Source organism: Oreochromis aureus, linkage group 17 (assembly GCF_013358895.1).
Source record: "Oreochromis aureus strain Israel breed Guangdong linkage group 17, ZZ_aureus, whole genome shotgun sequence".
In the NCBI taxonomy this organism is placed as follows: Eukaryota; Metazoa; Chordata; class Actinopteri; order Cichliformes; family Cichlidae; genus Oreochromis; species Oreochromis aureus.
In genome coordinates, this window is record NC_052958.1 from 24,305,334 (window position 1) to 24,324,864 (window position 19,531).

The 19,531-nt window shown below is 40.4% G+C and overlaps 2 protein-coding genes and 1 pseudogene across 6 annotated transcripts; 2 read left to right on the top strand and 1 right to left on the bottom strand.

Annotated features, from left to right (window-relative positions):
• Positions 1–496: 496 nt before the first annotated feature.
• Positions 497–7,258, top strand: dohh (deoxyhypusine hydroxylase/monooxygenase). Of its 5 annotated transcripts, none has more exons than XM_031740573.2 (6): positions 497–573; positions 1,254–1,363; positions 1,936–2,103; positions 3,159–3,235; positions 5,502–5,757; positions 5,994–7,258. In XM_031740573.2, the coding sequence occupies exons 2-6, from the start codon at positions 1,258–1,260 to the stop codon at positions 6,302–6,304; spliced, it is 918 nt and encodes a 305-aa protein (XP_031596433.1). In that variant the 5' UTR covers positions 497–573; positions 1,254–1,257; the 3' UTR covers positions 6,305–7,258. The 5 variants fall into 5 exon arrangements, with proteins under 5 accessions (XP_031596433.1, XP_031596432.1, XP_031596430.1 ...); XM_031740572.2 differs by having other exon boundaries at positions 500–573; positions 1,257–1,363; XM_031740570.2 differs by having other exon boundaries at positions 517–604.
• Positions 7,259–7,990: 732 nt separating this feature from the next.
• rsph4a (radial spoke head component 4A) lies at positions 7,991–19,417 on the top strand. Its single transcript, XM_031740575.2, has 7 exons — positions 7,991–8,209; positions 10,459–10,681; positions 13,467–13,736; positions 14,657–15,106; positions 15,251–15,395; positions 18,792–18,909; positions 19,007–19,417. The coding sequence occupies exons 1-7, from the start codon at positions 8,124–8,126 to the stop codon at positions 19,236–19,238; spliced, it is 1,524 nt and encodes a 507-aa protein (XP_031596435.1). The 5' UTR covers positions 7,991–8,123; the 3' UTR covers positions 19,239–19,417.
• On the bottom strand, positions 11,962–12,520 carry LOC116320810 (annotated as a pseudogene).
• Positions 19,418–19,531: the final 114 nt, after the last annotated feature.

Sequence of the window (19,531 nt, forward strand, 5' to 3'; positions counted from 1 at the left end):
TTCCTTTAGAGATCACAAGTTCTTTTACAAAAAAAATTGAAAAATACAACAACAAAGGCATATTATCAGCAAACTGACTAATTATAAATTTACTCTATTTTATTTAAAGTCCTTGACTATCAGGTGAAATTTTCAAGGAAAATAGCCCCAATAACCCCCACTAGAACACTGAGGTGAAGAAGCACTCCTTTTTACTTGAAGGACATCACCTCTCAGTCAGCACAGTAGTAATACACAGTACAACTGTCTGTAAATTGTGCTACACTTGTATAGCATGAGTTTCTTTTTTATTTTATCTGTCCGACTAAAGAAAAAAGTTACACATAACATTATTTGATTTTTTTTCTATTGCTACCTCCATTCCAAATATTTTAAAGGTGTGTGGTTTATGTTCATAAATGGCCCTGTTCTTTTGTTTTTTGAGCCACATTTCAGTCTACACTCCATACCAGTTGGTGGCGGCAAAACACAATTTCGTAGTTTTCCAACCACCTGCACAAATAACAAAAAGAAGAAGGACACAACCACTTCCTGCGACTGTCCGTGGATTGTGCTGTGGGAACCGTGACGGAGGTGTGTGAAACACTGTACATACTGAAGCTTGGTATGTTTAGACAACGTTTACACTGGGCACCGTTGTGTGGTGGCGTTAGTGGATACCGTGTGATGTTGTTGTGAAAGAGTTCAGCCAATGATAGGCGATGGTTTATTTGTGGAAGCCGGTATGCTCAGCGCGTGCTCCCGACGCAGGCGCAAGACACCGGAATGTAGTGAAGTGACAGCGGTGTTCACCAGGAAGGAGAGAAGCGTGAAAAAGATCAATAATACATCATGTAAAGTACAGAGCTAGCTGCGGGCCGTTGACAGAAACGACATCTAAATACTATACCCTCCGTAGCTGGTTTTAATATTGGCCTGGACTACAGGTATTTAGTCAAAATCCTCATATGTCTCGGTTATAGTCTATATAAACCAGGGGTTGAGAAGGTAATTTATCCATTTAAATCAGCTGTGATGGATCAAGGACGCATCTAAAACCTGCAGGACACCGGCCCCCGTGGACTGGGATTGGGGACCCCTGATATAAACGTTTTGTTTTCACCTAGCAGTTATAGATTTTTAGTATAAATAAGATAAATTAAGACTTGAATATATATAATTTTCCCAACTAAACTATTAGTGAGGAAAAAAAGCTTTCACGTTGCTCTAAGTTTACAGGTCCAAGATTCATAAGTGTCTTGCTCTCTTTCCAGCAGCATGGCTACTGTCGAGAAGATTGCATCAATAGGACAGGAGCTGGTGGACCCGAGACAGGACCTGACCAAGCGGTTCAGAGCTTTATTTACCCTGAGGAACCTGGGAGGTAAAACACCAGGACCACATAGTTTTATTTTTTATTTTCAAAAATCTTTTATTTTCAAAAACTGGACAAATGACAAAAGCACTCAGCTAAGTAACAAAATAGCGGCAGTCCATGTGCCCAGTGCTCAAGATTTGCAGTAGTATGTAGGACTCCCAACATTGGTTTGTAGGGGTGGGAATCACCCCACACATTCAGTTTCTTCTTTTTTTTTCAAATGTAGTTGTGGTTGTTTCTGTCCTTTCAGCATATTTTAGTAGCCCCTATGTTTTCCAACAAAACTCACAGGAAAAAAGTAATCTTTAAATCCCTAAACTTTGCAATAACGTCTTGCCCTCGCACTTGCAGCCACCAGTCTTTTCCCCTTCGTCTGGTTGGCTTAATCACAGAAAGCAGCACTGTACTGTTTGAAAGACAAGACATTCAGTTGTTTCTTTTTCTCTGAAAGATCTTTTTTTAATGCAAACTGAAATCACAGCACAGCTGTTGCATATTGTTGCAACATATTTGGTGTGACTGAATGCCGGTAGTGACTTTTGGGTGAACTAATTCAAGCTGTCATCTGTGTGTGTCAGGTGCTGAAGCTATAGAATGGATCAGCAAAGCCTTCGCTGATGAATCAGCCCTGCTGAAGCATGAGTTGGCTTACTGCCTGGGACAGATGCAGGACAAACGGGCCATTCCTACTTTGACTGCTGTTCTCAAAGATAAACAGCAGGAGCCAATGGTTAGGCATGAAGCAGGTAAGCGTGCTTGATGGGGATGAGGAGTCGGTGTACTACCAAACACAAGTATTTTGACACAGTATGTTTTATGTAAGCTCTGTGCTCTGCACAGATGGTGCGTGTCCAGGTGTTCATTTGTTGCTGCACTAAATACAGAAGTTCCCAATTAATCTGCTTTTTGTATTTTTACAACACACATGCAATACAGACACACGTGCACTGTGTAAAATACCTAGAGTAGTAGAAAATGAACTACTCTCTTGTGTCATCGATTTTTTTTCTTAACAGTCATTTAGGTAAGGTGGTATAATTAAACAATTAAATAATATAATTTAGTTGCTCCTCCACAAATCTTATCTTTGCTAAGTACTTTGTGACAAAAAGCAGTATAAGCAGCTGCTTGTCAAATGAGTCTGAAGCTTTGCCATTTTGGGCTGGTTACAAAGTCTTTTTCTTTTTTTTGCGCTGCAGCCTTGTGGAGATGGAGTAGTGACATGTAGACCAGTTTCATGTACTGCAGGTTCTGGTTTGAGGGATGCAGTCCTCTCCCTAGCTCGCGCTGGTCTCTAGAGCACCACAAGGACCATTGATGCAGACAGTGGAGCTGGAATTCAATCCACTGGAGTACCAATCACGGCATCTGTATGATAGCATGGACTGCCAAAACAACAAAAACCAAAATGAGTAGCCAAATATACTGCCCCCACATTAAGATGCTTTAGTGGTCTTTGTAAGGAGCACTAGGTGCCTTGCGAAAAGGCTACACTTTGCCAGAATTGTCCCTAAAGAAGGTCACATTGAACTGAAAGAAACTGAGACTGTGCATTTGGCATGAGGGACTGTTAGTGAGCTAATATTTAACCACTCTCTTTCTGCTAAACATAAATTTGTGTAGAAAAGTATAAGTTTACATACATGTGTATGCAAACTCACTATACTTTCCTGGCGCAAGCACGATGGAAGCTTTTCAGAAAATATTTTGAGACTTGCAGTTTGCAGGATGCAAAAACAAATGAAAGCTAGAAACAGCGGTGCAGTTTTGAAGTCTGACTGCTATCTCTGTGTGCTTGTAGGGGAAGCTCTGGGGGCAATTGGTGATTCTGCGGTTCTGGACCTACTGAAAGAGTACAGTCAGGATCCTGTCATTGAGGTAAGAGCATATCACAAAATCTGCCTAAAACTTAAAACTAGATTTTCATTTTACCTGCTACAGAACAGACCTACAATTTAGGCTTGGACTAATTTAACAGGATATTAATTAATTTTGAGGGTAACTGAAAAACAATTTTGACTGTTGTATTTGAATTGACTGGTTGTTATCATGCCTTTATTGTCACATCACTTCTGAACCGCCATCTTCCAGGCTGCTCTCGATGTTTCCTGCTGCCTTTTAAAGTTTTTCCTAAAAACTTTTACTAAGTTTATTAAATCTTGGGTGGTGCAGAAACTATACCCTCTACTTTGACATCTTCAACTCTATAGTGTCACCACTGCATTCCAACCCATCCCTGAAGCCTGGTTTCCTTGCTAGCCTTTTTAAAATATTATTATTATATTTATTTATTTAGCCTGTTTACTAACTGCTTGCTGCTCTCAGACTATGCATGTGTGTGGACATTGTCTGCTGGTATACTCTGTGTTACAAGATGATATCCAAGACTCCCTCTTGTAAGTTGGGGATCAGCGCTTGTCTTGGTTGGGCAATGCTGCTGCCACTGCCACCTCTATTTCTGCTGCTGTTACTGCTCCCACTGCTGGATCTGATTGATGACATGCTACTGTGCCCCCTAACTGCTCACCATCTGCCACCACCTCGAGTCTTCTTTTAATTCTGGTGCTTGTTGTTGGCCACTCTATGGTCTGACACATGGCGGTGCCCACATGAAGGACATTAAGACCACAAAGTCTCTGCAATAGTTGTCTGTCTTGGCACTAATGACTTAATATATCGTCAGAGAACCTCAAGTAAGGCTTTATACACCTCGTGGGCAGCCACTGGAAAGCAGTGACTTGCTGTCGTACCCCCTTTTATTTAGTAATGTAAAGTTCAGCTGTTCAGAGTTCAATGGCACATCTGGTTCAAGAACTAATGCATTATTAAAGAGATTCCCTTTGTTGTACTACAACCTGTCATTCCTCAACTGCTCTGAACTTTTCAAGCGAAATCGCCTTCACCGAAACCACTGGGATTCACATAATCTGTCCACAGGCACTGAACTAACCCTTCACTCTTGTGGGATTTCTGTTCACTCCCACTCTATTACAGAGACAGCTGTTTTCGTTACCATTGCTACTAGGCAAAATTTCACAATACCAGTGTAGCCAGGTCTCTCTTGGAAATGAGATTTTAAATCTCAATGAGATTTTTACCTGAATAAATAAAGGACTAATAAAAAAAAAACACTGTTAAGTCATCTAATTTAGGGTAGTGTGTTACTGGGACACACTGGATCTGGTTTTTACTCTTGGTGTATCTATAAACTCCCTGCATATGTCTGATCTGCTGTCTAATCAATTCAATTTAAAACCCCAACAATCATATCACCCCCTATGAGCACGTACTTTGGCGACAGTGGGAAGGAAAAACTTCCTCGTGGTGGCTGCAGCACAGTGTGCCAGGTTACAAAAATCGAGAGGTGCACAACCAGCAGACACACCACAAAGATTGTGTCACAACAAAAATCAGTGTGAGACATGGTGAGCATAATCGACCCATTAAGGCACAACCCCCACTAGGGTTTAAATACCTGGGACTCTCCACCATTTGCTTTGGCGAGTTCTAAGTGAGTGGTAACAAGATCTTGCTAATTTTCAGAGGGTATACACACCATGTTACGGTCATAAAAACCTGAATGTGAGCAGAGCAGCAGTTTGAAATTGACTGGTTAAAATGCAGTTGTAATAGTCCCCATATACTCATCATCTCATGTTGTTTTATTGTTTGTCAGAAACATTAAATATGTAAGTCAGAGGAACTTTAAGAGACACTAAGCAGAGACAAGATAAATATGACTTCGACTTTTGGAAGAATTCAAGTCTGATATGTCATTTATCATGCTTCATACAGCATACAACTGCTTTATTTAACACAGTCACACACTTGACAGTTAACTCACACCTATGATCTCATAGGGGGCATTTTTTTTTCCTGCCAGGGGAAGAGCCTGGACCGAACCACTGACTTTCCCAGTATATAATCTCATTTGCCTCAGTATTCCAGTGTTTTAACTTCATAATTGGACATATTTTTATTTATGAACAAATGTCATTTATTATTCTTTGAGGTTTACATTTGGTGATAATTTCAATTACTCTTGATACTTGGAACCACAACTAAAATTGCAGCTTGCACTCTCAATTATTAACACTCAGTTGATACAGAAAATGACATAAAAGCTGACATTCAATCTGTACAGGTTGCAGAGACATGTCAATTGGCTGTTCGACGGCTAGAATGGCTTCAGAGTGGAGGAGCGAAAACGTTGCAGGACGGACACACAGATAAAAACCCCTACTGCTCTGTAGACCCAGCCCCTCCAGCGGCAAGGAAGAGCGTGCCAGAGCTGCGCTCCGCACTGTTGGATGAAAGCCTGCCACTTTTTGACCGCTACCGTGCCATGTTTGCCCTGCGTAACCTTGGCACTGAGGAGGCTGTGTTGTCACTAGGAGATGGTAAGGTCCAACTTCATGGTAAACAATTATGTGAACATTTATTTCACTCATAATACTACATGCAAACCATGGTTCTAGATCACTCTCAAGGAACTTGAAGATGTCGTTACTGAGCACCTAATAAAATATATGCATATATGAAAGTCAGTAACTGTAAATCCTTGTGAAGTATAAAAATAAGTATGTAGAACTACGCAGATGGAAAGTAATGTGCATCCTATTCTGTTTGCCTCCAGGCCTGCAATGCTCCAGTGCTCTGTTCCGTCATGAGATTGGCTATGTTCTGGGGCAGATGCAGCATCCAGCAGCAGTCCCAGCCCTCCGTGCAGCTTTGGAGCGTTCCAACGAGAACCCCATGGTCCGGCACGAGGCAGCAGAGGCTTTAGGTTCTATTGGCAAAGACGAGTGTCTGGCCGTGCTGCAGCGTTACCGTGAAGACCAAGAACGTGTTGTCAAGGAAAGCTGTGAGGTTGCACTTGACATGTTGGAGTATGAAAACAGTGGACAGTTCCAGTATGCAGATGGATTGGTCAGGTTACAGGGTTAATTATTTAGGTCAGTACTGAGGTCACCTTGTGTTTAAACGTAATTAAACACAATTTCTTGTTAACGGTAATATTTTCTGTACTTCAGTATAGCTAAGTTGAAAACCAAATATATTTTAAAAAATAAAGGGTGGAACATGGATAATATAGGGTCATCCACCCTAATAGCCTGTGCCTTTGACCAGCTGTTGCTCTTGCCCCATCATTCAGCTGCTCCTTCAAATCATCCCCAAGTACAAATATGGAGGAGAAGCTGCCCAGCCAACAGCAACCTTGGGAAATGTGCACAGAAGCAATGGAGTGAGTAACGAAGGACTGCTCTAACAACCAGCCAGCCTCTGTTGTATGGCACCAGAAGCAGACTGGTGATCAGGAGATGAATGAGTGTGGTTTGTTGGGTCCTAAATTTTAAAGCCAAAGTAATCAACTCTATCCAGCTTGCATATTAAGTTTTTTTTAATTTTTTTATGTCCAACTAAAAATCAACCCACTCAAAAAGATCATCTGGAAAAGAGCAGAGTTAGTTTATTGAATGGAGTCATATAAACGATAAAATGGACTGTCACAACCAACAGATCAGCAGGCAGTGCAACCCCAGAATATAGAGCCTTCCGCATATTCACGTGGAAAAGACAAAACAACACAGAAGAGAAGGAAAAACAAGAAAATGGGGCAGAAAAGAGTGGCAAAGAGAGAGCAAACCCTCCTGGACCCTCTATTTTATTGAGTAAGGACCCTCTGCTCAATCTGAATTCATCCTGCGTTGTGGCTGTACAGTTTGATGCAAAGTCCTAAACTGTCTGCTACAAGCATTCCTGTGAGGTAGACCTTGATTTGTCATGCTTCTCTTGGTACTTTGCTCCTAAATTACCATGGAGCACAGCTTGCAGTTTAAATGTAAATTTTTTTGTTATTTACAGTCAACTGTATAAAATTAAAATGATCTTACATACTAATGTCTCTCCTGAGTTTCACTAAGTCTTTCTTCCCTCAAGTCCTGCAGCTCAAATTCTCATAACTGCTTGTGGTTTTGCACATCAGATAATTAAAGCTTTATATGTAAGCATCAGTAAGGAAGCAATAAAGTACAGACTTACCAGTATCACCAAATCTGGATTACTATTTACAGGGATTCAGGGGTTACCAAGTTCATGCCAAATAAAGAATCCTTATTAACACACCTGTCAGCGTAGTCCAGAGTAGGTCCATAAAGACATGGATGAGTGAGTCCAATTTGTCCAAATTGTAGAGATTTAAAGTGGATTATATAGACTAGGTATCTTAAAATAGACCACATACTTGCAGTAAAACAGCCATGTAGGCTTTAAAAAATAAAAATACAACTCAAAATATTTTATACATAAAATAGATAATATAATGTATATATGAAATGCTTATATGTTTTATATTCAATCGGTCACATTTGTTTTTGATTTTTATCTAAATATTTAAAATGTACCTATTGAACTTTCAGGGTTTTTTTATTCTTTATAATAATTCTTAATAATTAAACAATAAGAAAAAGAAGTCCGATGTCTTGTATTCATTATGACGGTATTGTTGTGATTTTCCAAACACATCCTGGTATCGGATAGCAAAGGAAAGCAGTGGTGTCGCACATCACTGACCGCCAGGGTGCATCCGCGAGCCTAGCAACCAGAGCCCTCTGTTAGCGAGCGCTACGTTTCAGTAACCATAGCAACCCTTGGAGTTTCTATACGGCGATACATTGAGAAAGCCGTAAGACAAAAATTTTGGAAGTCTTTTCCACGCTTGTATAACCCGTTACTCTGTCCATACCTCAGACGTAGTTGACGAACGATGGACGGAAAAGAGGAGAGAGTGCAGTCAGCTGCCGCGTTCAAGTCTTATATGTTGAAAAACAGCACGAAAAGCAACCTGAACCTGTAAGTTACCTTTTTATAGTACTAGTTAGTATCTGATGCTCTCATGACCTACTTGTCTGTTTGTTAATTAATTTCAATCATGTAAACAATTTAGAAAAAAAAATGCTATACAAAGTAAAGCTAATACAACATTGCTTCACCGGTTGTGATTCAGTTACATCAGCGGTCCCCAACGCCCGGGCCTCGGACCGGTACCGGTCCGTGAGTCGTTTGGTACCGGGCCGCGAGAGTTGAGGCTCAGGTGTGAAATGTATGTTTTTCAGGGTTTTTATTGGTTTTCAGCGTTATTTTGTTATCGTTTTTATCGTTAACTCGGTTTTCCTGGGTCTTTTCACGTGTGTTATGAATAAATCTTCTTTTTTTCGGTACCGGTAGTAGTTTTATTTTGTTGTATTTATCCGCGACACCTTAAAGGCCGGTCCGTGAAAATATTGTCGGGCATAAACCGGTCCGTGGCGCAAAAAAGGTTAGGGACCGCTGAGTTACATATCGAAAAGGAGTGGGAAAAAGTGCACACTTATTTAATCCCACCCCTTCGCAATAAATTATCGATCAATATTTAATCAGCTTCCTTACTGATGTAATATAAGAACATATTTATAATATAATATGATATATACACCACATCATATCATTATGTTTTGTGATTCCATAGCTTTGCCTCCACATTACAAGACCAGTGCCTCCAGTTTTGAAAAGTTAGCTGTACAATGCAATAAGCATGAATAACCTTTCCTAAAAAGAGACATTCACTTAATTTCAACATTCTCCCTTTCTTTATAACTCCTTTGCTTAATTCGATGTTATTTGATCTGTGATCCAAATGTAATTAATAACACATCAGCAAAAATGTTCGAAACATGTTAAAGCTGTATTGGCACCAGGGCATTATCAGGCTATGGATACGATTTTGTAATGGTATCCGTAGCTGTATAACCCCTAGATCTAGTTCATTCTGATTTCACTGAGTTTCGTTCCCTTTCGTGACCTGTTTGACTTGGTCTCTGTGTATCCTCCCCAGCAATCCCCTATCTGTAGTAGGCCTATGTTATGTCTGGTTGCGAAAGTTTTTGTCTCTATCTTGTCTGCATGTCTCTCTCCCTCTTTCCCTGTCATTCTCTCTCTTGCTCGCTCTCTGTCTTCACTTTCTTCGTGTTTGTCTTCCAAGTCTTGTCTCTGTGTCGTCTCCCTGCATTCCCTTTATTTAGTCAGTCTTGTCTCTGTTTGTTTCCCCTGTCTTCCTGTGTCTGGCCTCTTGTCTGTTTGCTGCTTTATTTTGATAGTCTCCGGTGTCATGTGTATCATATTCAGTGTTGCTTTCCTTGTCTCTACAGCAAAGAACATTACTAATGAATACTGGTTTTACAGAACCTTAAACACACTTTTATAAGTTAATATAGATCTTAATCATCAATTTGTAATGCCATTATACAATAACGTTCTGCATTCTTCAGTTTCTCCTCCCCTTTCATAAAGGATGGTCCAGTATGCTATGCAGAGGACGCAAGCATTAAAGCACTGAAGCTTCTTTCCTTAGTATTTGAAGAATACTATTATGTCCTCCATGCAGATACTTCCATATCACGTCTGTTGGTTAGGAACCTTCCTAAGCAAAATTGACTATTCGAACGCACATTGTGTTTCTGTATGGGTGTGTGTTAGTTCCTGTATTATTTCTTTATTTCCTGTCTCGTTAATTCCAATTTGTTTGCAGCTATCTTTCCTGATGTTTACCACCTCCCTAATTACTTACTGTGTGTACATATTTTCTCAGTTTTCCATCATCTGATGATCTCTGATGATCCCTCGGGATAAAACCCCCATAGATGGTGGTCTCATTAGTAGATGTATGCTCACGGCATCCTGAGCCACAGCCACTGGAACTGGTGTCTGTGACTTATTCAGTGACACAAGAGCTTCTTTTTCACACTAATTAAAGGTCCTGGCTACATTTTTGCATGTTAACTAGTGTTGTGCTGCCCATATGAGTTGCCAGGGGAAATGCACCTTTAGAGGTGAGAACTTCAAAACTGTTGCAAGACCAAATTTTGCAACATTTAAAGATGCAGTACAAAAAAAAGGCAGTTTAGATGAAATAATACAGCAATACAACAGAATAATCTCATGACAAACCTTTGAAAATAATGTCTTGTGGAACCATATGGTATCTGTGTATTAATATGTGTGCTAATATGTACAACTAAGATTTCTAGGTTGATATGTACTAAACTGTGTAACTGATGTTCTAGTTATGACCACCTCACTCGCTTGTTGATGAAGTTGATGGATGAGCAGCCACATAATGCAGTGGATGTGATAGAGGATATGAGCAGTGATGTAAAACGGGGTTTGTTAGAAGAGATGCAGAGCACTCTGCAAGATCTTCCAGAGACTACAGCTGATGTGGAGCTGGCTGAGCAACAGCGCCTGCTCTTTACTCGGCCAAAAGATGTGGATCATGAGGAGGAACTGGTATTGACCACACACACCTACACTGTCTGTTCTACAACTTTTATATACACCAATCTGTCCCTTTGTTAAATTCTAAGGTGATGGATATGAGATTAGGTTGTGGATCAGTTCAATTCAGTTTTATTTATATAGTGTCAAATCACAACAACAGTTGCCTCAAGGCGCTTTATATTGTAAGGTAGATCCTACAGCAATACAGAGAAAAAAGAGAAAACCCCAACAATCATATGAGCTCCTATGAATAAGTGCCTTGGCGGCAGTGAGAAGGAAAATCTCAGTTTTAACAGGAAGAAACCTTGAGCAGAAACAGGCTCAGGAAGGGATGGCCATCTGTCATGACTGGTTTTGGATGAGGTGAGGAAGACGGAATCAAAGACATGCTGTAGAAGAGAGCCAGAGATTATTAATAACTAATAATTAAATGCAGAGTGCTGTATAAACACATATTGAGTGAAGAAGGTGACCGAAGAAGACTAACACTAAGGGAGGATTGTGATCACCTGATCCAGCCCTAACTATATACTTTATCAAAATGGAGAGTAGAGAAGAAGTCAGGCAAATATATGTGGCTGTGTCTGCCTGAAGTGGAATGTTTGGAAGAGTAAAGTCTAACCTTTATCCACCCACCCATTTAAAGCAATACAACTGTTTGTAAACCTATCAACTTACCTTTAGATGACAAGATGTTCACCTGTGGGTGTTCACAACATATGTTTAGGGTAAAATAATCACTGATTTGTAGATTAAGAATATGTCCAAATGATTAGGTCAACACTGATTTCTATTAGCTTTCTATAATACGTATGGCCTTCATGTTTGGTGCTGTTTATGTGGGTTGTGAAAGCAGATATTCCAGTGTGTGGTTGTACTAAATTTCAGTATTAGTGGCTACTATTGCACCTCCTAAACACATACTACTGTACCAACTATAGTACTACAGTATGTTACACAGATATAACTGCAGGGAGACAGACAAAAGCAGCAAGTGTGCTGAATTACATTATATGTGAGTGCACACTACACTGTGATAGCATTGGTGTCAGGTCTGGTGACTTATTGCATGCTGTTGTTCTGCTTGAACTTATCTGAGGTGAATTTCACACATGGTAGTAGTCCAGTCCAGTGGTGTAAGCTTGTTTGACACCCTTATCCACCTCCTACAGCTACACAAGCCCAGGGTCCTTCTCCATCTGCTTGCCATGGGTAAGCAGCTCTTCTGGGTATGGTTCCACCTATTCTTAATCCAGGCTTTGTCAGAACGACTGCATGAGGCCCGTCAGTCATATTCCCATCAATGAATTGCCCACACTGCAATTGAACTTCTCTAGGGAGGTGTGTTTGCCCTGCTCTGTTTCAGGTTTTTTCCTCACCATCAGAAGTTCTTGGTACAGGTTGGACTGTAGAAAACGTGAATAACTGTCACTTTTCATCAGCTTTTAGATATGGTCCTATCCTATGCTTCTTCATAGCTGTGATGTCCAGGGTCATTCAGGTTTTGACTGGTGCATTTGTAGCTGTGGGAGTCCAGGTTGATAGAGCTGGCCACTTCATCTGCCCAGATGTCCTGCGGCCTCTGTACAACTTCCTGTTGAGGCCCCTTCTTTAACCCCTGTACAACCAGCCAGCACCTGAGCTTTTCTGGGCTAAACTCTGATTCTAGAAACTTGTCCTGCTGGATCTTTTAAGGCCTCCTCCAGGGAGAAGCCCCACTTCACCCTCTTCTTACTGGGCTCCTTACTAGCCTCCAAATCCCAGAAAGTAGTGTCATCGCTGGTCCAGGGGTTGGATGGTTCTGGTGATGTCAAATGGGTCATACTCCAAGTACTGCTCAGTGTATGACAGAAGACAGAGGAAAGAAGAGAACGAGGCATTAGTTTGTCATATTTTTAGAGACAACAGTGACATGCTGACCATTAGAAATTGTTAATGAAAAAATTAATAGTGAGCTACATCGTTTTCTGCAATAAATCCTCAGGTTGTATGAAGGTGAGAAAAAAATACATAGCCTTTTCTCTCTATAGCAGCAATATCCTTCCAACCCTGCAGTGCATAAAGTTCATTATATGTAGTTATAACTTTTTAATTTACATTTTACAATACACGAGAATGTGAGCTATATATGTAAAAATACAAAACCTACATATAAAAAAAATGCAGATACTTCATTCACTTGTTTTTGACACTTCAATGAGCTCTTTAGAATGATGTTCTTTTGCAAATGTTTGTAAAGGCAGCCTGCTTCATTAGGTGATTGATTTTATACACCTCTGTCAATGGGATTGAAGAGTGTGGATTTTAACTTACACGCTGTTTTTGTGTACATATTTCCAGCTCTTATGGTGAAAATGAGGATTTATTGCCATTAAACCTAAAAATTCATCAGTAAAGTGTCATCCTTAACTGGGGGGAAGCGGTTGCTACAAGTTGTGTTAAACTAAAGTGCTAATCCCAGTGCTAATTAAGGTGTTTGAAACTGTAGAGTGAACATCATCAGACTCCTTCCTAGTGTTTCTATGCAGGATATTGACTTTGTGGACAGTAATAGGTCATAAGGATAGCTTTTTTGTATGTGTATGGGCTTTGTGGAGCACTGAGTTTCTGCCTGTAGTATTTTACTTAACAAATTTGTAAGATATTTTGTTCTCCAGCTGACTTTAATCCAATGAATCTTATATTATATCTTTAATAGCTCTTTTAATTTCTTGGCAACTTTATGTTTGTATTACTTGTTCAGTATATAAAACTGAATTTGTATTGTGTAACACAGCTTATTGGTCTTTTTTAGGTGGAAACACCTCTTCCTAATGTGAGTGAGTTGAGCTTCTACCTGGAGCAAGCTGGAGTGGGTTTGGGCAGAGATGAGATGCAGAGAATTTTTCTTGCTCTCAAGCAGCTTGTTGAGTCACAGCCGCTGTTGCACTGCCGACTATGGGGCAAGATTTTGGGAACAGAGAACAGCTATATTGTTGCTGAAGCTGTTGTTGAAGGGGACGACCATAGCGTCGATGAACCAGCTGAAGAAGAGGAGCGAGAGGTTGATACTCAGGAGAATGAGGTGAGGAAGTAAAAAGTGTGGTATTAAAAATGAATTGGACCTGCTTGTAATAAAGAGTAGTAAAAGAAACACATTCCTACTTTTTACACTGTTACACTCCTCTGCCTTTGCATGTCATCTGCTCCATCGCAACATAAACTTCATTTACTTTTGATACCAGGTACTTCTCTACTTTTTTTTTTCCACATCAAAGTACCTCCTCAATACTGGGGAGCTCTATCACGATAACATTACTAGACGACAGTGAATCATATTAACACAGTACTCTGTGTTAATATGATATACAACAGGGGTCCCCAATCCCAGTCCACGAGGGCCGGTGTCCCTGCAGGTTTTAGATCTCACCCTGGGTCAACACACCTGAATCACATGATTAGTTCATTACCAGGCCTCTGGAGAACTTCAAGACATGTTGAGAAGGTAATTTATCCATTTAAATCAGCTGTGATGGATCAAGGACATCTAAAACCTGCAGGAACAACCTGCAGGAACCCCTGATATACTAATATATATATACCAGGGGTCCCCAATCCCAGTCCACGAGGGCCGGTGTCCCTGCAGGTTTTAGATGTGTCCTTGATCCATCACAGCTGATTTAAATGGATAAATTACCTTCTCAACATGTCTTGAAGTTCTCCAGAGGCCTGATAATGAACTAATATGATTAGGTGTATGACCAGGGTGAGATCTAAAACCTGCAGGGACAAACAATACAATGCTATATACTGTAATATCACAAACAATACAATGATAAAAAAAAAATGATACAAACAAAAAAATACAAAAACAGTTGTAAAAATGAAGTTATGGAGCTGAGGGAAAGGGTAGGATCTACTTCCCCACCCTATTTTTTCACAAAGTATTGAAGTAAAATTAATTGGTGAATTATTAATTTAGTCAAAATGTGCTTTTGTTTTCAGATAGATCAACTTCCTCAGTCGACCTATAAACCCCCATCAGTTGTGCCAAAGGAAGCCACAGGAACAGGTGCTAATAAGTTTGTTTACTACGTGTGCAATGAGCCTGGTCTTCCTTGGGTAAAGTTACCTTCAGTCAGTCCTGCACAGATCACTGCTGCTCGACAGATCCGCAAATTTTTCACTGGGAAGCTGAACACCCCAATTGTGAGCTACCCACCTTTTCCTGGGAATGAAGCTAACTATTTACGAGCACAGATTGCCCGAATCTCTGCTGGCACCCAAGTAAGCCCCCAAGGCTTCTACCAGGTTCTAGAGGAAGAAGGTGATGAGGAAGATGAAGTATCCCAGAGCAACTATGAACCAAATCCAGACTTTGAGGGTATTCCAGCTGCTGAAATGGCTGAGTCTTTGTCTAACTGGGTGCATCATGTTCAACACATCTTGCTGCAGGTAAGAGTCTGATCAGACAAGGTTCATGGGCATTCTTTCAGCTTATGAGTGTGTCTGGATTTGTCCATCCATCTTCTTCAGGGTCGCAGTGAGGCTGGAGCCTCTATCGCCTTTATATAATGTGTAAAAAAAAATTGATTTTAGGGTCGCTGTACATGGGTGAACTTGGCAGTAAAACCAGGAGATGAATCTAATGAGGAGGGAGAAGCTGATGAGAAGGAAGAAGAGCCTGATGAGCCAGAGCCAGAGGTTGGACCCCCTATGTTTACGCCCATCTCCCAAGATGCAGGTCAGTCTTTGACTTTGGACACTTTTCAGCCAAACCACTAGTTTAGTTTCTCACACTGATGAGAAGGTCATAATGTTGCCCAAAATTTCATTTAGCATACATATATGTGTATATACATATATATATGTATATATGTATATATGTATATATATATATATATATATATATATATTATAGCTGTCGAAATTAACGCGTTAATTGCGATAATTAAATTTTGGAATTAATTACGTTAGAATATTTAACTATTTAGCGCAACACGCAGAAAAGCCGCTCCCATAATTCCACTTGATTTGTTTACCGCGCCACTGAAAATGGAGAAGCAGGAACAGGATGGCCTTCTGGATGGGGAATTTAAATACAAGAAGAACATAGATGGGACAATAAACAAACGCGTTGTAATTTGCACTCACTGTAGTAAAGAGTTTCAATTTCACCGTTCAAATTCGACCTTAAAATACCACCTTAATGCCAAACACGCGTTTGTCGGGCAGCAGCTTCACCCGGCCTGCGTCAGACCACTCTTAGTGAACATGAGGCCACTCGGTAAGTCTTCTTTGGACAAACTGACCGACAATATAGCCAAATGGATAGCAAAGGACTGTAGACCGCTAAGCATTGTGGAGGACAAGGGCTTTATGGATGTTTTAAAGGTTGCATCTCAGGGACGCGCCCTACAAGCCCCCAGCGAGAAGCACAATAACAATTCGAATCCACGAACTGTATGAAACGGAGAAAAAGAAAAAAGAAGAGGCTTTAGTTCACACAGAATGCGTGGCTCTGACAGGAGACCACTGGACATCATTGAGTAATGACAATTACCTGGGAGTTACTGCGCATTTAATCACTGAAGCCTGGGGTCTGACATCCTTTGCGCTGACTATAATGAAAACGGAAGAGCGGCACTTTGCGGAGGCTTGTGCAGAGCAGTTCCAGACTGTTGCTCGCAGGTGGAGAATTGAGGAGAAGGTGACAACAGTAGGCACGGACAGTGCGCGCAATATGATCGCCGCGGCTCGCATCATGCCATTCAATCACATGCCGTGTACCGCGCACATTCTACAGAGATGCATCACAGTGAGTCTCGCAGACAGTGGCTTTGTCACTGCGCTGGCCAAATGCCGCAAAATTGTTGGCCATTTTAAGCACAGCCCAGCAAACACAGCAGAGCTGAACGCAGAGCAGGTGTCACTGGGGCGCAAGCAGGAGCCGTTGGCCCAGGACGTGCCTCACGCGCTGGAACTCCACGCTGGAGATGGTGAAGCGCTTGATCCGCAACCAAACTGCAGTAACCGCGACTCTGGATAAACAAAAGCATAAACTTGTCCTCCTGACGCCTCCAGAGTGGGACAAACTCCAGAGACTGGAGACACTTCTAGAGCCCTGCAGGTGAGCCTGTCATTGTGACCATAATTGTAGGTTTAGATTAAATGTATCAAACATACATCTTAAATCAGTTTTGTTATTATGAAAATGTCTTATTTAAAAAATAAATGAAATCAAATATTTTATTAATATTACCTAGTATTAAAAAGCTTTTTTAATTTGCTGTCTTGTCTTATGTGTGTGTGTGTGTGTGTGTGTGTGTGTGTGTGTGTGTGTGTGTGTGTGTGTGTGTGTGTGTGTGTGTGTGTGTGTATTCCACTGCAGATATGTGACTGAACTGCTGGGAGGAGAGGCCTACGTCTCCTGCTCTGTAGTTCTACCAGCCTTCTGCCACCTGCGCCGTGTCATGGAGGAAGTAACTGATGAGGACCCTGCATATGTGGTGAGGTTTAAAGAGAAGTTTAAGGAAGACCTTGCTTCCCGCCAGGAACATACCAACTATGCATGGCTCCAGATCGCAACTGCACTGGACCCACGTTTTAAAGACCCACGCAGTGTGCCCAAGACTGACAGAGAAGCAGTGTGGACCACACTGGCAGGCATGCTGCATGAAGACTCTCCTAGAAGATCACACACTGCAGAAGAAGGTCCAGCCAAGAAGAGGCTGAGCCTGCTGCAGATGGACTCTGACTCTGAGTCAGAGGAGGAGGTACAGCAGGACAGAGCCATACAGCGCTACAGAGCAGAGCCCTGCACTGCCTTAGAGGACTGTCCCTTACAGTGGTGGGCAGCTCATGCAGGAGCCCACAGCCAGCTGGCCCGCCTTGCTCGCAGATACCTGGCCACTCCTGCCTCCACAGTGCCCTGTGAGAGGCTGTTCTCTGTAGCAGGGCACATTGTGAACAAGAGGTCTGCTCTGCACTCAGAGAACGTGGACAAGTTGGTTTGTCTCAGCAACTGGCTGAAGGATGAGTAGACCAGAGGACCGTGTGTTTAGAGCTTGTTCTATGGTTGAATGTGATTTAAACAATACTTTTCACTGTTGTTCATATTTTTTTGCACTAATCTACCTTACCCAAAAGGATGATTGGAGATTTTTTCTATTTTGCCTGTTGAATTAGGCCTATGTTCTGTGAACTTGAAGATGTATATGGATAAAACAATGTGCTAGATTTAAACGGGTGGAAAACATTCAGTAAAAATCCTCACAATTATTTGAAGCCCTGTTCTGCTTGTACTGCTTGTACTCACAATTAATAATAAATAAAACAAACAAGTGTGTTAAAACCACTATCTGTCCCGATTTTTACACATATATACACATATACACATATATTTCGAGTTGCGATTAATCAATTTTTAGGCTGTGATTAATTCGCTTCCAGCACAACACCAGCCTACGCCAGACCACGCTGAGTGAACGCAGGCCACTCAGCGTGGTCTTAGCATTAAATAACACTAACAAGTGTGTAAAAATCCGCTATCTGTCCGTATGTTTGCACACATTTTGGTCATATTTCGAGTTGCGATTAATCATGATTAATTAATTTTTAGGCTGTGATTAATCTGATTAAAATTTTAATCATTTGACAGCCCTAATATATATATATATATATATATATATATATATATATATATATATATATATATATATATATATATATATATATATATATATATATATATATATATATATATATATATATATATATATATATATATATATATATGTATGTATGTATGTATATGTATGTATGTATGTGTATGTGTATGTATGTATGTGTATGTATGTGTATGTATGTATGTGTATGTATGTGTATGTATGTATGTGTATGTATGTGTATGTATGTATGTGTATGTATGTGTATGTATGTATGTGTATGTATGTGTATATATGTATGTATGTATATATATATATATATATATATATATATATATATACATATCCTCATATATATACATGTGTATATATCTAGATAGATAGATAGATAGATATACATATTTATATGTATATCTATCTATCTATATATATATATATATATATATTTATTTATTGAGTCTGTTTTTTCTCAGAAATGTTCAACACTCCTCCCTGGAGCCTTAGTTTGTCCTCCACACTAACATCTCAGCATGCAGTAGCAGTGCTGCGTTCTAATCTCTGGCCAGGCGCATATGCGTATGCCTGTGGAAAGTAAGTGAGAAAATCAGAGTGCCTTTGTTTGTACATATGATATCATATTGTCCTGAAGGTGCAATTACAAAGTACCATGTGCTGTCTCTTAATACAGGAAGTTTGACAACATATATATTGGATGGGGTTTAAAGTATACTGGAGGAGGGTATACTCCACCTGTCCTCCCACTGCCACAGAAAGAATATCCTAGTGTACCCGAAATCACAGAGGCCTTGGACCCATCATTGGAAGAGGAACAGGCCCTGAAAGAAGCTTTAGAGGAGCAACAGGCTGTCCGAGAGGAAATGGAGGCGACAGATGAAGAGGAGGAAGAAGAGGATGACTGAGTAAAAAGTTGACATTAAATTAAAAAGAAAGAAGATATGCAAGCCAGTGTCAAATAATTAGTTTACTCATGGACCTTTAATGTAGTTTAGGAGAATGCATTTTAATATTTAGAGGGCAGATGTGAAGTGAGATGTTGTGGAAAAGTTCATTGACTCTTTAATAAATGTAATAAATGGTATTATTTTTGATTTGATTTCTTATTTAATATTTCATACAGCACATATTTACACTATGCCCAGCTGGCTGTGCATTGTGCTTCTGGCATGCCAGAGTGTCCCTTATTTGATAGTTA

Bases quoted from the DNA above. Each gene is read 5' to 3' on its own strand.
- dohh (XM_031740573.2), top strand. From the start codon at position 1,258: ATGGCTACTGTCGAGAAGATTGCATCAATAGGACAGGAGCTGGTGGAC. The intron at 1,364-1,935 runs GTAAAACACCAG...TGTGTGTGTCAG, and splicing joins TACCCTGAGGAACCTGGGAG to GTGCTGAAGCTATAGAATGG. The intron at 2,104-3,158 runs GTAAGCGTGCTT...GTGTGCTTGTAG, and splicing joins AATGGTTAGGCATGAAGCAG to GGGAAGCTCTGGGGGCAATT.
- rsph4a (XM_031740575.2), top strand. From the start codon at position 8,124: ATGGACGGAAAAGAGGAGAGAGTGCAGTCAGCTGCCGCGTTCAAGTCT. The intron at 8,210-10,458 runs GTAAGTTACCTT...CTGATGTTCTAG, and splicing joins ACGAAAAGCAACCTGAACCT to TTATGACCACCTCACTCGCT. The intron at 13,737-14,656 runs GTGAGGAAGTAA...TTTTGTTTTCAG, and splicing joins TTGATACTCAGGAGAATGAG to ATAGATCAACTTCCTCAGTC.